The 14,439-nt window shown below is 30.1% G+C and overlaps 1 protein-coding gene across 1 annotated transcript in view; it reads left to right on the forward strand.

Moving 5' to 3' along the window:
- The window catches only part of LOC122507329 (acetylcholine receptor subunit alpha-like 1), a 169,738-nt gene that overhangs the window by 90,989 nt on the left and 64,310 nt on the right, over window positions 1-14,439 (forward strand). The window contains exon 3 of the mRNA XM_043619991.1: window positions 2,445-2,489. Coding sequence (XP_043475926.1) covers window positions 2,445-2,489 — 45 coding nt within the window. The remainder of the gene's footprint in view (window positions 1-2,444; window positions 2,490-14,439) is intronic.

A 14,439-nucleotide genomic window follows, 5' to 3' on the forward strand; every position in this document is an offset into this window, starting at 1 on the left:
TTATATTATTTACCTAACCTTGTATGCACCTAACACACACTCAAAATTAGAACGAAGCGTTCAATTCGCTTGTGTGGCGCCTAAACCCAAAACACGTCAATTCCAGCTCTAAAATCGTCAAAATAGCGTCAAATTTGGCTGCAGGAATTTTTAACGAGGCCTATGGATCTGTGTTTTCCACTATGCAGCTCATCGATATTGTCATTGGGCAGCAATGCAAATATTTTGCAGACACATCGATGCTGAGCGCATAACGCAGGAGAACCAGCGCGCATCATTTTCGAGCCAGGAGTCAGTTCTTCGAAGAAGAGGAAGGATTGCTGTATGGCCCAGGAATAGATGATTAACATTTAATTAATGCAAGTATCAAAAAACTTATATTTTTTGGACCGAAAACTTTAAAGCGCGATTTCTCGAATTTTCATTTTCACACGTCATAGAAAACGGTGCCGGCGATAGCAAAAATAATATTTGTCCGATCGACAAAAATCAAAGTGATCTAGCTTCAGTATTAAATTATCTTCTATTTGAACTAAAAAAGTTGGACAAACGTATTATTTAAACTACTTCTCTTGCAACTTAAAGTGAATTTTTTTTTAAAGTGAATTTTTTTCAAACTTTGAAAAAATTTGAAATTTTTCTACTTTTTCGGTATTTTTTTAGTTCAAATAGAAAAGAAACTTATAAAAATAAAAAAAAATTTGTTTTGACTGTTTCAGATGCATCGCACGACCTCCATCACCGGCACCGATTTGCAAGTGCAGACTGCAGGCGCTCCAGAAAAATAGTTATAACTTAGAAGAATTTCAATATTTTTTAATAATAAAAAATTACTTTTTTAAGCTGAAATATAGTAGAATAACACCTAAAAATTTCGTTTACCGCAATCATTTCCATCCCTTTCAAAAAAATTGTTGAAAAAACGCTTTTTTCGGCTTCTACAGGAGACTACTGCTTTAAAAGGTTACGCCAACCTGAACGCATCTGAATTGGACGGTTTTTTAAGAATCTTTTTGATCAAAATATTTAAGATAAGACATTTTTATTGTTTTTATTACATATTGTAAGTTATGTTACTTTATAGGACCTTTCTTTTGCATGACTTTATAAAACGTAGATTCCAACAAACTGAACTCTTTTATTATTTAACTTCGTATCTTTCCACTCTCAAATTAAATTATAATCATAAGCTTATCACTCTAGAAAAGGATATTAATTTTTCTTTTAGATATTTTTCATTTTTTCAAAATTTATTTTAATTTAATAAAGAGAAAATTGTTTTCGGTGTATCACTGCGCATATAACTGCTGTGATACCTGGTTATCTATATTTTTATTTTGGAAAAGTAAACAGATATAAATATTTTGACAAAGTTTTAGAAGTATATAGACAACATTCTCTCACTTATAGAGGTCCGAGAGCAATTTCTCTCACTTACAGATTTCAGGGAAGAAAAATGACTCTCACCTACAAAGTCTAGCTTATAAAGGTTTCTGCATGTAAAATTGACGAAACTATTGCTTATAGACTGAATGTGGAAAATAATGGTCTGACTTTTTCTCTTAAAGAAAATTTTGATTTTAGCGTTAGTTTTAGATTTTTATGTTTTTCGAACATTTCAGAGCCTATAACTCTGAAATTTCAATTTAATAAAAAAATGTTATAGAAAATAGTTGTTTGCTTTTCCAACATTTTGTGTCTACAGATAGGCACCATCGCTAGGACATGTTTTTCTGGTTTAGAGCACTCTAAAATAGGAAAATTTTATAAAATCAAAGAAAATCAAAATTTGACCAAAACTAATACCTTCTCATGTGATGAGAATGTGAATTTTTTTTAAACTGACAAATATACAAAATTTTCTATTTTTGTTGTTTTTGACGAAATAAGCTGTCCAACGAACTCGGGTACAAATCCCAAGACCTCATTTTTTCTGAGAGGAATTAACAAACATTTTTTTAAATTTAAATATTCGCTTTTGTTTTATATGCGTTTATAATTATTACTCTATTTACTACTTTAATTTTTTTTCTTCTATCTATTTTTATGAACTTATTTTTATGTCACACGATCTTTTCCTGAATTCGGTGTTGTTAAAAGTACTATTTATATCTTACCCATCATCAATTTTCTACTCGATGCATAATTGCTTCTTTCTTTGTGAAAAACAGTTCGATTAACTGAACAAAAATCTCATTAAGCTGACGAAATTATTTGCTTCAATATAATGAAATGTTTTAAATGATTTGCTGAATGAAAAAAGCACATCAATTGTTTCATGGGCTTTATAATACTTTATTAGCATCCACATTTATAATGACAAATACAAAAATTCCAATATTTTTTTAAATGAAAAAAAACATTTAAAAATAAAATAAAAATATATTTATAAATGTAAGAAAGACAATTTTTAATAATGAAAAATGTTTTTTTTTTTGCTTCAGGACCTGAAAAACCAAATCATGACAACGAACGTTTGGGTGGAGCAGGTGAGTCTTTTATCGTTTTTCTTCTTTTTGGTTTTTGTAGCGTTCATAGATGTCACATCGAACGCTCGATATTTTAGACGGCATGGTAAGCGAGCAGGACAGGAAATTTCATTACGTGCTCTTCGCTCGACGCGTTTGTGATTGAGGGTAAATGGAAGGATTTTAGAGTACTCGAAATGTCGGTGACACTTTCTACGTGAGAGCGACTATTATGAGGAATTGCCGTAGAATTTATGTTCGCACGGAAATTCTCGTTGATTGCACCTAGGATTCTATTCATTTTTCGATTTTGCAATGACAAACACATTCATTATAGATATTACTTTTCTCAATTTCAAAATAATTATCTTCTCTAACGGAATTGAAAGTTAATGAATAGTAAAATTACAGAGAACTTCTTTTTTATTCTCAGAATAAAATTTTCTCAATCAATTTTCCTTCTTTATTTTCTTACTTTCAATTCCATATTATAAAAAAATTTTGGTTTATTATTTCGAAAAAATTAAAATTTATTCTAAATATTTGTTGAAATTATTGACAATTTTGAAGCAGGGAGAAATATTCTAGTGCGATTTCTTGATGTTGGAAAGAAATCGTAACATTTGAAAAATTACAGCACGATTTAAAAGGTTTTCGCTTATGGTGAATTTTACTTGTAGTCTTCTTTAATGATGCAATCTGCAATTCGAATGTATAGTTTACGTTACGACACATTAATTCTCAACTTCCTTTGTCTCTGTTCTTCTTGTATTCCTTGTGCACTTGGCGCGAATGAGAATTTATGGCACTTTCAAACTTTGTCGATCCGCTAAGTCCTGCGAAAAATATTGAAACCACTGATCAAAATATTCTTTTCTTTTTAATGAAACTGGCGAAAATTTAACAGAAACTTTTCACATCTTACCTTTACGTATACATTCTTAACGAAGGCTTAAATAGTTTTAATATCAATCAAATTTGCAATTAAAATCATATAGAATTTGAATGGATTACTTTTAACTAATTCGACAAGTGACTTTTTACTGCATACTGAATATTTAAATTTTACTAAAAAAAAACAATAAATATTCTACCTAATAAGTTTTTATTTAAACACTCAAAATAATTTTTAGTAGTTTCGCTTACTTTTCTTATACTGTTCTAAAATTCAATAGACTCTGAACTGAATTTAGAAAGTTGTATTGATTACCAAAAAGTAGATAACAAAATTGAGAATTATTTTTTAAACACATTATCGTTGTAAATGTCGAGACTGCTAGCAATACGTGTAAAAGATCCTGGAGTCTCCCGGGAGCAACTCCCAGAGTAGTTTCCGGGAGTAATTCTGAGAGTTTTTGTATATTTTTGTAGAAAATCACTTTAGAATACCTGTTGAATGCATGTATCGATTTTATATCCTAACGAAGTTGATAATCCGTACTATAGATCGCGTGTTCGCTACTCCCCTGTGTTAGTTCTCAGCAAGTTGCAATCCGCATAGTTTGCAATGTCTTTGTTCTCATTTTATATACACTTGTTTGTAATAAATCCGTATTTAGTTTAATCAAACTGTGATTAATTGTCTTGCTCCCTGACCAAATCTCAATAGGTTATGGGCCCAGAGAGTAAAAGTTTCTTGTGGCCAAGTTTAATTTCATGTAATTGAATTATGTAAAGAATATGACGCCACAAAATGGCTACTTCAACAGGTTTCGCGAACATTGAAAAGTTGACCGGAAGCAGATGCTAAAGATTGGGTAAAACGATTAGAAAGTATTGGCCTTGATTAATTTAAGTATTATATATAATCAATTAAATTATGTCAAGAGAGCTACGACATCTAAAAGAGCCTGGTATAGTCTCCATGTTCTAGTTATGCTTTGTAAAACTTTTATCTTCTCGGTTTCATAGGTGACTCTAGTGAGATTTATCTCGTCTTGTCAGTGAATCAATTTTTTATATAGAATAAATAAATTTCAGTGGCAATTGGAAAAACGTGGGATTATGCGAAATTAATGAATTGTAAAGGGAAATTTTGATAAATGTTAGAATTTTAAATAAATTATTTGTCGCAATAATTCAATGATCATAATTATTACTTGTTGATTATTTCTGGTAACCTTTTCAATTTTGTTTCTTTTTAAATTAAGATTCTATACTAGTTTCGTTACATATTTGGCGCCCAAACAGGGCTTATTGAAAATAAGATTGTATTGTTTGTTTTTGATATGTCAGAACTTTGTTATTAAGTCGCGACATAAGCTATCTTTAGGTCATAGAAAAATACTAAATCAAAACATGCCTTGGGGTACAGGGGGGCACGTGAATCGTTGCTCTGATGATTCTTTAATAAATGTATTATTCAGACGAGTTGAATCATTTGTACACTGTCAAACTAGACTACATCCTATCAAGATTATGTACGAGTCGAAAGAGTTCGAAAATTATTGCGAACATTCTAAAATCTCTTGTCACAGCAAAGAAGGCAGCCACCTTTTCTACTGCACTGGAAAATCTATGGTCATGGGAATGGAAAACTGAATCTGAAAATTGTATATATCGTCACGGATCACCGGTAATTGTGACAACACAACACATGAAGACTGTACAGCGTCAGAATGTATAGGTGCGTCGTATTGTTTCCCTTACTCCGCTACTTGTGTTAACGGTCCAGTGTCGGTGGAACCAGTGTCCATATACTATCTAAATATCAAGGGCGTAAGAGCTAAATTACATTTGTTGCATCAACCAATTTCAAGGTCAAGGGGGAGGGGCAAAACCGTTAAGCGCGAATATCATAGAAGAAATTTTGAAGTAAGGCAGGATATGGGTAATATAGGGAGTACGGAAAGCAATCGAGGATATAATGCAAAGGGAAATTCGTCAGCTCAGAGCGGCAGTGGTACTCACACAAATCACCGCTTTTATCCTAATACTAATAATTCGAGAAATTCAAATCAAATTAGACAAATGCGTGATAACGATAGATTAAGTTCAGACAGTGAGAATCTTCCAACATGTAAAATTGCAATGATTGATATAAATGCTGAACAATGTTAGTCTCAAAATATATCTGAAATGAATGACTCGAATAGGTATAATGACCTTGCTGCCACACAATTTGATAATAATGTAGATAGTACTTATTTTTCAAGAAACGAACAAACGACTTGGGCATAGAAAGTCCTGTTTCGAGTCGTAATATAATATATTAACTTACAGTAACCTTGCAATTGCTAATATTTTGAGGCAATGGGTAATTTGTTTAATAGATTCAAGAAGTAGCGCAACTTGTGTTTCTGCTGAGTGTTTTAATTTAATAAAAGGTGACAAACGCTGTAAATATTTACCAGTTTCATATGTTAAAATTGGTGGACCGTTTGGGAAACACACGTGTCGAGCTAAATTTTAGGTAATTCTCAGGTTAGAACTCAGTGGAAAGTTTTATGAAACTTTGTGTCTGATTGTTTCAAATTTGGAGCATGTTGTGATAATTGGAACAGATTGGATGTAGAATAATCATTATGACTTCCCACAGTGGGACGAAACTGCAATTTACTGTTCATAATAGTCTAGAGCCTTCATTTTTTAACCGATTTTACTGAACTTTGTTTTAAATGAAAGATTATGAAATTTGAAAGAGATTTGTTGAGGCAGAATTTTAAATTTCAATTTGTTTATATTTATTTTTTTATTGCAACGTTTAACAAAAGCATCTATTTTTAACAAAAAGTTATCTCCAGCCTCTATAATCGAATGGCACGTGCTAAAAACTTTTTAGAAAAACACCTGGAGTACTCTGTAAATTGTAAAAAATTTGTGCAGGTAAATATTTGAATGTTATAAACAATTTATATTAACAAATAATTAAGTTTACAACAAATTGTTAATGTGGACAAACGCTTTGATAGATTTTGATGAAATTGTATACTTAGGGGTTTTTGGGGTCGCTGATGACGAATCCAATGTTGGTTTTTCAAAATTCAAAATGGCGGATCCAATATGGCGGATGCTTTTTTTAAAACCCATTCAATTTGTCTAAAAATCGTTACTCGGGATTTTTTGGGGTCGCTGATTACAAATATGACGTCAGATTTTTAAGAATATAAAATGGCTTAGATAATATGATAAAAACCAAATTTAAATTTTATACGTTAATTTTTAAATTTATTTTATATATGTTTTTAAATAAAGGTTATAAAATTTACTGAAGATTCTTATAGTCTTGTCTTGACAATTTTATTCATTTATACTTATTTTGATACTGAATAATTCAAAAAAGTAATAATTTTTTTTACAAATTGTGATTAATTTGTACACTTTAAAGTATGTTTAAATCCATTAATATATAATAAATTTGTTAGCAAATTTAAAAAATATTATTGCTTTAAACAATTTTTTAAGATTATCGTATTTTTCAATTTTTTAAAATAATTCTGCATAGTGTAAAGATTTTTAGCACAGATTGTTAGTCTTATTAGTGATTTCAATTTCGCGGTAGAAGTAACGATTCGATTTTTATTATAAGAGCTTATTACATTTGTGAATTAATAATGTAAAAGATTTTAGATTTGAAAAACCAACATTGGATTCGTAATCAGCGACCCCAAAAACCCTTAAGTATACAATTTCATCAAAATCTATTAAAGCCTTTGTCCACATTAACAATTTGTTGTAAACTTAATTATTTGTTAATATAAATTGTTTATAACATTCGAATGGTAATTAATTTTACAATAATATTCTTTTGAAATTTCATATTGTAATGTTCGGGATAACGTGGTGGCCGAATAATTTAGTCGTGTGTTTGATGATATTGGTGGTGGCCGAATATTTTAATCGTGTGCTTGATGGTATTGGTGGTGGGATGAGTGGCGGCGTTGTTCGTGGATTGATCCGTTGTATTGAATGGAAAGATTCCGGTAATATTCTAATTGATGTTAATGCAGTAAATCGAATTGTTCTCCCTGAGTTAAGTAATATTCGCGAATTGCAGCAAAGAGATGAAGATATTGCTGAAATCTACAATCGAATAATGATTAAACATGATCAGAAGCATTATTGTTTGAAAAGTAGAATTGCATATTATCAGGAAAATATTGATCAAGTTTGGCGTTTGATTGTTCCATTTGAGTTTTCCATTTTTTTGACATTTTATTGTCTACAGTATAAAAAGGATTTATGATTATTTTTATTGGTGTAAAATTTACACAGCAAATACGTTTTTTGATGTATCTGTCTATAAAATCGATTTGGTAGTCGTTACGTGAGAGAATTCTTTTAACATTTTTTATGTTTCTTAAGTGTACTTTGTAAGACTTTCATCGCTCTGTTTATTAAATTATAAACAATAGCGATTTTTAGGGCAATTAGATCTCATGTGTAAATTGTAATCTGTTTTGATAATTATTGGAACACTCTAACATTTCTGAAATTTTATCTTTTGGTATGCATGTGATTACATCAACAAAATTATAGAAAACAATGGTGAAAATGATCATTTATTAATGCATGTAGTTTCAAGGTCATCTATAACCATCCATGTCTGCAAAAAGTCCGCGGATGTGGATGAACTTATTCTTAAATATACATAATTATAGTAATAGATGTAAAGCTTTTTGGATTTTTTAATTGTATGTGATGATATTTTTTGTCTTGTATAATCTACTTTCTATTTAGAAATATATTTCCTAAAAGTACAAATAAGAGGATTACTATATATCATAAAATTCAAAAACCGCGAAACAAATCGAAAAACGGTTACCTAATTGTATTTTGTAATAAGAAAGTGGTAAATTTAGTTTAGAGATATTATATCCATTTTTTGTTTACAAAAGTGTTGTTTTTTTAATTGTGGAACATTTTTCTAAAAAGAGTCATACACCAAGAAGTATGATCTGTAATTACACTACTACCAACCACCACGGATATCTTAACTCCATACGAAAAATCCATGGAGAAAATGCTGTCCATATTATGAAGAAATGGATAAAAATTAATTTGCGATTAATTAGGTTACGAAATCTCTAATTTTTTCAACAAAATCAAAACGAAGTATTCTTACTTCTTTTTGATTTTGTTGAACACATTAGATATAAAAATATCCCACCTAACTACAAAATAGTTTTATTAGATGCTAAATCTCTTATGACAAACGTGCCTAAGTCACTTGTATTAAAATTTATTAAGTTAAAATAGTTGAAACAAGATGTATTGAAGAGGTTTAGTTTTCCTTATCAATTCCATCGCAAATATGTTGATGATATTTTTGTTATTGTAAAAAAAAGTAACATCGACACTTTGCTTGAAATGTTTAATGATTATAATGATAATGTTCAGTTTACTGTTGAACTTGTAGTAAACAATTCTATTAATTTCTTTGATACGACGCGACAGTTGTAAGGGAGAACAATTGTTCTCATACTTCTTGGTAAGATAGACACTATTTGGATTTAATTGTAAATAGAAATGGCAGACTGCTGATTGAATGTATGGAAGAGAATGATTTGATTTTAATAAATGGTAGATCGATAAACGATTATCCTGTGCAAATTACATACATTAGAACCCTGGGAACATCTGCAATTGACTTAGTATGGTGTAATCGGAGTTATGTTGAAAGAATTTTAAATTTCAAAGTTAATGAAATGCCTACAAGATTTGATTACCTCCTACATTTATTAACGTTAAAATTAAAATTAGATATCCCTAGGTCTGATGATAATAAAATCTGCTGATTCGCAGTGATTCCCAAGTAACTCATTTTGACTCATGGGTGACTCATGATGACTCTTGAATGACTCCTGCAAAAGTAACTCATGAGCGATCATGAGTCACTTAGGAGTCATCGTGAATCACCCATGAGTCAAAATGAGTCACTTGGGAACCACTGCGAATCAGCAGAGTGAACAACCCCTCGTACGAGTTAATTTAAAAAATATTAAGTAACAGAATTACTCCAGGGAGGTGAGATTAGAGTGGGAACAGAGTTTTACCACATGAATGGATCAATTACCTCCAAAAATTTTTTAATATTATTTTAGATCAATAAACTACGCCAAAAAATATGCAGTAATATATTATGATTTACAAAAAGGTGATAAATTCAATCCTTCAAATTACAGACCAATAGCCTTAATTAATTGCATTTTAAAAATATTTTCAACACTTTTAAACAACAGAATGCAAAACTGGTCTGATGAATGGAATTTGATACCTAAATTTCAGTCTGGCTTCCGAAAAAATAACTGCGCGGAACACATTTTTATACTTAATTCAATTATTTAAATCCATCTAAATAAAAATAGATCAAAGGTTTTCGTGCTATTCGTAAATTTTAAAATAGAATTAAATGTTGACATTTATTATTATAATTATAACCATATTAATATTACATGTTGACCTCATGATTTTTATTTTTTTTGCAATGGTAATGTTTTTAATTTCATAATTAATTAAGCATTTACATTATGTTCGCCGTTTTAGCCGCTTTCTCCCTAATGTCGTTACCTTCGTTTTCGTTTCGTATTCCCTAAAAGATTTAAAGTTCTATTGGAGATATGTCTTTTTCCGAATAGAAATGGATAATATGATTTGTTATAGAGACCGATTCTCCGACGTCGATTTTTTTTCTTTAGAAGACAATTTATCAGAGAAAACCCGAAACTCGAGATTATTGCGAAGAAAAGCACACGAGTGCCATGAGAAGAACTGAGAGAGAAGGCGCTTTAGAAAAGAAAAGGGTTAAGTCAGTTGAAGTTCCTGTCCTCGAGAGGTGTAAAATACAATCTTTGTCAAGGTTTTGAAATATAATTCGAAGAGAAAAGTCTCCATTTCATTTGATTACCGAATTTCCGTTCTTTCTTGTCGAAAGTTAAATTGCAGTTGTTCTTTTAACAAATGTTGGCCAAAGGTTATATTGACAAAAAGAAAATTGAATTTGTAAATTTTATTTCTTGATTTTAGTTTTACATTTAAAGAAATCTTTTTTTAAAAATCGATCTTTAATGTGATGTTTTTCAAATTATTACAAAATTTGTTAAAAACACACAAAAATTTTTTAATTTAAAAATATTAAAATAAAATTTTTCTTTCAAGTTTATTTTATTCTTGAATTGTTGATTCACTGGTAACCAACGTTTGATTTTATTCTGTAAGATAAAAATAAAATAAGAATAAATATAAAAGTTTCATTCTTGAATAGAGATTTTTAAATTTAAATGTTTTCAATTATATTAAATACAAGTTTGTTTCTTTTTTATATAAAGTATTATTTTTCTTTCGTAAGGTATATTTTTGAAAATCGTGAGTATTTATTGTCATGAAGCTATTGTTAAGGAAAAGCTTCTGCGTCGCGCGATCTCGAATACCTCAGTCAATTGTCGCCGTAATACTTTGGTCAAAGAATAAGCTGCGACGACTCGGTTCCAACCAACTGCGGACCTTTGTGGCTGAGATTTTCTTCTATTCCTTGGTTTTTTCATTTAAATTTTTTTTCGTTTTCTCCTCTCTCTCTTTCTTTCTTTCTTGTTATTTCTCTTTTTGCATATTATTCTTTCATTCTTTCCATTTTTTCAGAGTCTGTTCATTTGCACCTTATTCTTTATCGATCAGACCTTTTCCACATCCCTTGGGCATTATTTCTACTACGACACTTATTTTGCGCCATATTGCAGTTTTTAATAATTATTTAGGCAAATGATTAGCGAATATCGCATCTTTTAATATCAGAGTAAAAAAATAAACTTATTTTATGAACTATCTGAAATTAAACGTACCCTTACTTACTACAGATCACTTCTATAAAATAAGAAATCGGTGACGGCAGCACAGAGGAGGCCCAAAGATTTGTAATTAAAACGCATCACAACTATAATACTTTAAGGGGGGGAGTCTGGTCAAACGAAGGGTTTTTTCAAATGTATTTTTTCTTATGATATTCTATATTTTTAATAACTAAAATTTGTTTTACATAAAAGGGAGCATATTTAGAAGAAAATTGAAACAAGAAAGATTAATTCAAGTGTAAATGAGGCATTCCATTTCAAAACGACCCCCTTCACAAACAATTGCTATTGTAAGGCAATTTTTAAATAATTATTTCTCCTATTTATTAAAGCCAAACTTTATTTACTACTAGTGTTTTTAAAAGAAAAATTTCTCAACTTTACGATAATAAAAAATTTTTTAAAAAATAATATTATTTATGAAAAAAATTAAGTTTGAAAGATAACCTTTTGAATATCTCAAAAAACACGTAACCTCCGATTTTTTTAAACTTATGTCAAAATAAAGCTTAAATATTCTAGTTTTATTCCCTGTTAATATTATAATGGACAATTCAGGGGAATTTAAGAAATTAATTAAATTGTAAAATGTCATTATAATATTCACAGGGAATAAAACTAGAATACTTAAGCTTTATTTTATTTATTTATTTTTATTTGTAAAACTATCAAACCCACGGTTAGAAAACCATTAAAGGGTATTACATTGTAGTATATAAAGGAAATCGTAGAATTTAATTTATAAAATAGATAAACAAAAAATAAGGAGAAAGAACTATCTTTTAGATAGTATATATATAAAGTAGTCTTATGTCTTATTTTGACATAAGTTTAAAAAAAATCGGAGGTGACGTGTTTTGAGATATTGTATGTATCGATCAATTTTTTTCAAAATTTTTTGTAAGAAACTTGCACTAAATTAACAATTTTTAAAACTTGTCTGATTGTGGGCAAACGATGGGATCTATTTATTTTGCAATTTTTAATTTTTATATACACAGTGGAAACGGTAGGCCTAACTTGCCATTTGACCAAATCACAATTTTACACAGAAAGAAGGGTAAGTTTGTAGACACTCAGTTTGAAAACACATTTGCTGTTAATAACATGTAATTTGAATTCAGTAATTCCAGTCATCTGAGTGATAATTGTAAGAAGAATTAAGTTGTATCCGAAAGACTATGTACTTCGTGCTCGGTATTCACGATCGGTCTTTTGATTCCTAGTATCAAATTAGAGAACGGAACTGTCAATTTAGACCAATCAAAATTTACTATGTCACTAACCCAACCAAGCACGTTTGGCCTTTTTAGAGCACTCTGAGCGTGAACTTCGAAAACACTTTACAATTCCGGCTCATCCAAAGCGCCAAAATAACGCGTTAAAATACAAATATATTAATCACAATGACAATATTTACATCTATTACTATTAAAAAATATGAAAATTAACAATAAAAAAATCATAATTTTTATTTTATTTCTATTTTATTATTATGTAGGAAAAACCCCCTACAGTCACACATAGCTGAGCTCTGGATTTCCTCTGGTCAACGTTGTCTTCCGTCTGTATCTTTTTCCCCATTATTTTAATAATGAAGGATTCGATATGCCTCCAGGAGTCCACGTTATGAACAATGGGAGACACCATGTTATCGACGTTAATTTCAAAGTCAATTGCCGTAGACATGGCCATTCTATCATGGTTCCAGTGCCTGCAATGAAAGAGAGTATGCTCCGTGTCATCTACTGCATCATCACAGTAGGCGAATTTTGCTTCTCTCTTAATCTTCAACCTATGAAGGTACTGTCGGAAACATCCGTGACCTGACAACACTTGGGTCAGGTAGTAGTAAACTTTTCCATGCTTTCTTCCGAGGCAAGTGGCAAGGTTGAGGATCAGGCGATATGTCCACTTTCCTTGAGGATCCCCATCCCATCACTCTTGCCATCTTTCAACGAGTCTACATTTCGCCTCTTTTGTGGATAACCGCTTTGACGAGATTTCTACTTCGTTGTTCTTGCGAGGTAGCTAAATCTTTATTGAGCTGGAAGACCTCCCGCTATTCCCTTGTCAATAATGGCGACGTATGTGTGTGTAAACAATACATTATAATAAATATCTTGAGACTATGAAGACCTTTAACCGAGTGAAAATAATTCGTACGAAAACCGATTGAAATTTGTTTAGATTTCAGGTTAAATTCTTATATAAATTCGTTTGGCATGGCGTTTTGAAACACAATGTTCGTGCAAATCACTTACGAATTTTTAAAATAATTTTCTTTAGAAAATCCGTAATTAAATGATCCTGAAAAATTTTCGTAAAAAATCTTATAAATTCAGGAAGAATTTCTAAAAAGATTATTTAAAAATTCGTTAGTAATTTTCAAGAAAATTGTACCGAATTTGCATAAAAAATGATCAAATTTAAAAAGAAAAAATTTAGCAAAAATGATGTTCTTAATTCCTTTCAACAAACGTCCGGAATTCGTACAGTAAATTGATCCCGAAATCTGAAAAATTTTACTATTTATATTGAAGCAGAATTCCATACGAATTTCCATGTGGAATATTTTTTCTTAATTCTGTATCGACACAAACTTTTATAGAAAACTAGAATTCTAAAACATTTTGGAACAAATTCTAAATTTACTTACTTAATTATACTTAAAGTAATTAATTAAAAGCTTTAATTGTTTGACTATGGAAAAACGACGCATAATTAACGCTACTATCTTTGTATTTAAAATCATTAACTATCACATAGACAGTGAAAATTTACTAAAACTAATCAATTTCAGGATCCACCGTCAATCTTCCAGGGATGTTGCACCTTTTTATATAAACCGAAATGACTTGAATTTAATTAAAACGTCTCTGACATTTTTGTGTGCTACTATATAAATAAAATGTAAAATTCATTTCACTCGAATATGGACTTATTTGTAGCATCTCAAGCTAAACTTGTTGAATGTGTAAAAAAGTATTTTGTCAGTCTACGAGAGCACAATTGAGCTTCCGGATCAAAAGCTCGATTTGCGTCCGAGAAGGGAATTTTCACTTTAGCCAGGCCCCCATGAAAAAATTAAGGGAAATAAAATAAAAAATATTCAAATACGTACTTTTGTAGATAATCAAAATGCTCAACTCTTTTTTCTTAAAAGTATTTTTTGTATCTATATT

Source organism: Leptopilina heterotoma, unplaced genomic scaffold (genome assembly GCF_015476425.1).
Source record: "Leptopilina heterotoma isolate Lh14 unplaced genomic scaffold, ASM1547642v1 Lhet_46, whole genome shotgun sequence".
NCBI lineage: Eukaryota > Metazoa > Arthropoda > Insecta > Hymenoptera > Figitidae > Leptopilina > Leptopilina heterotoma.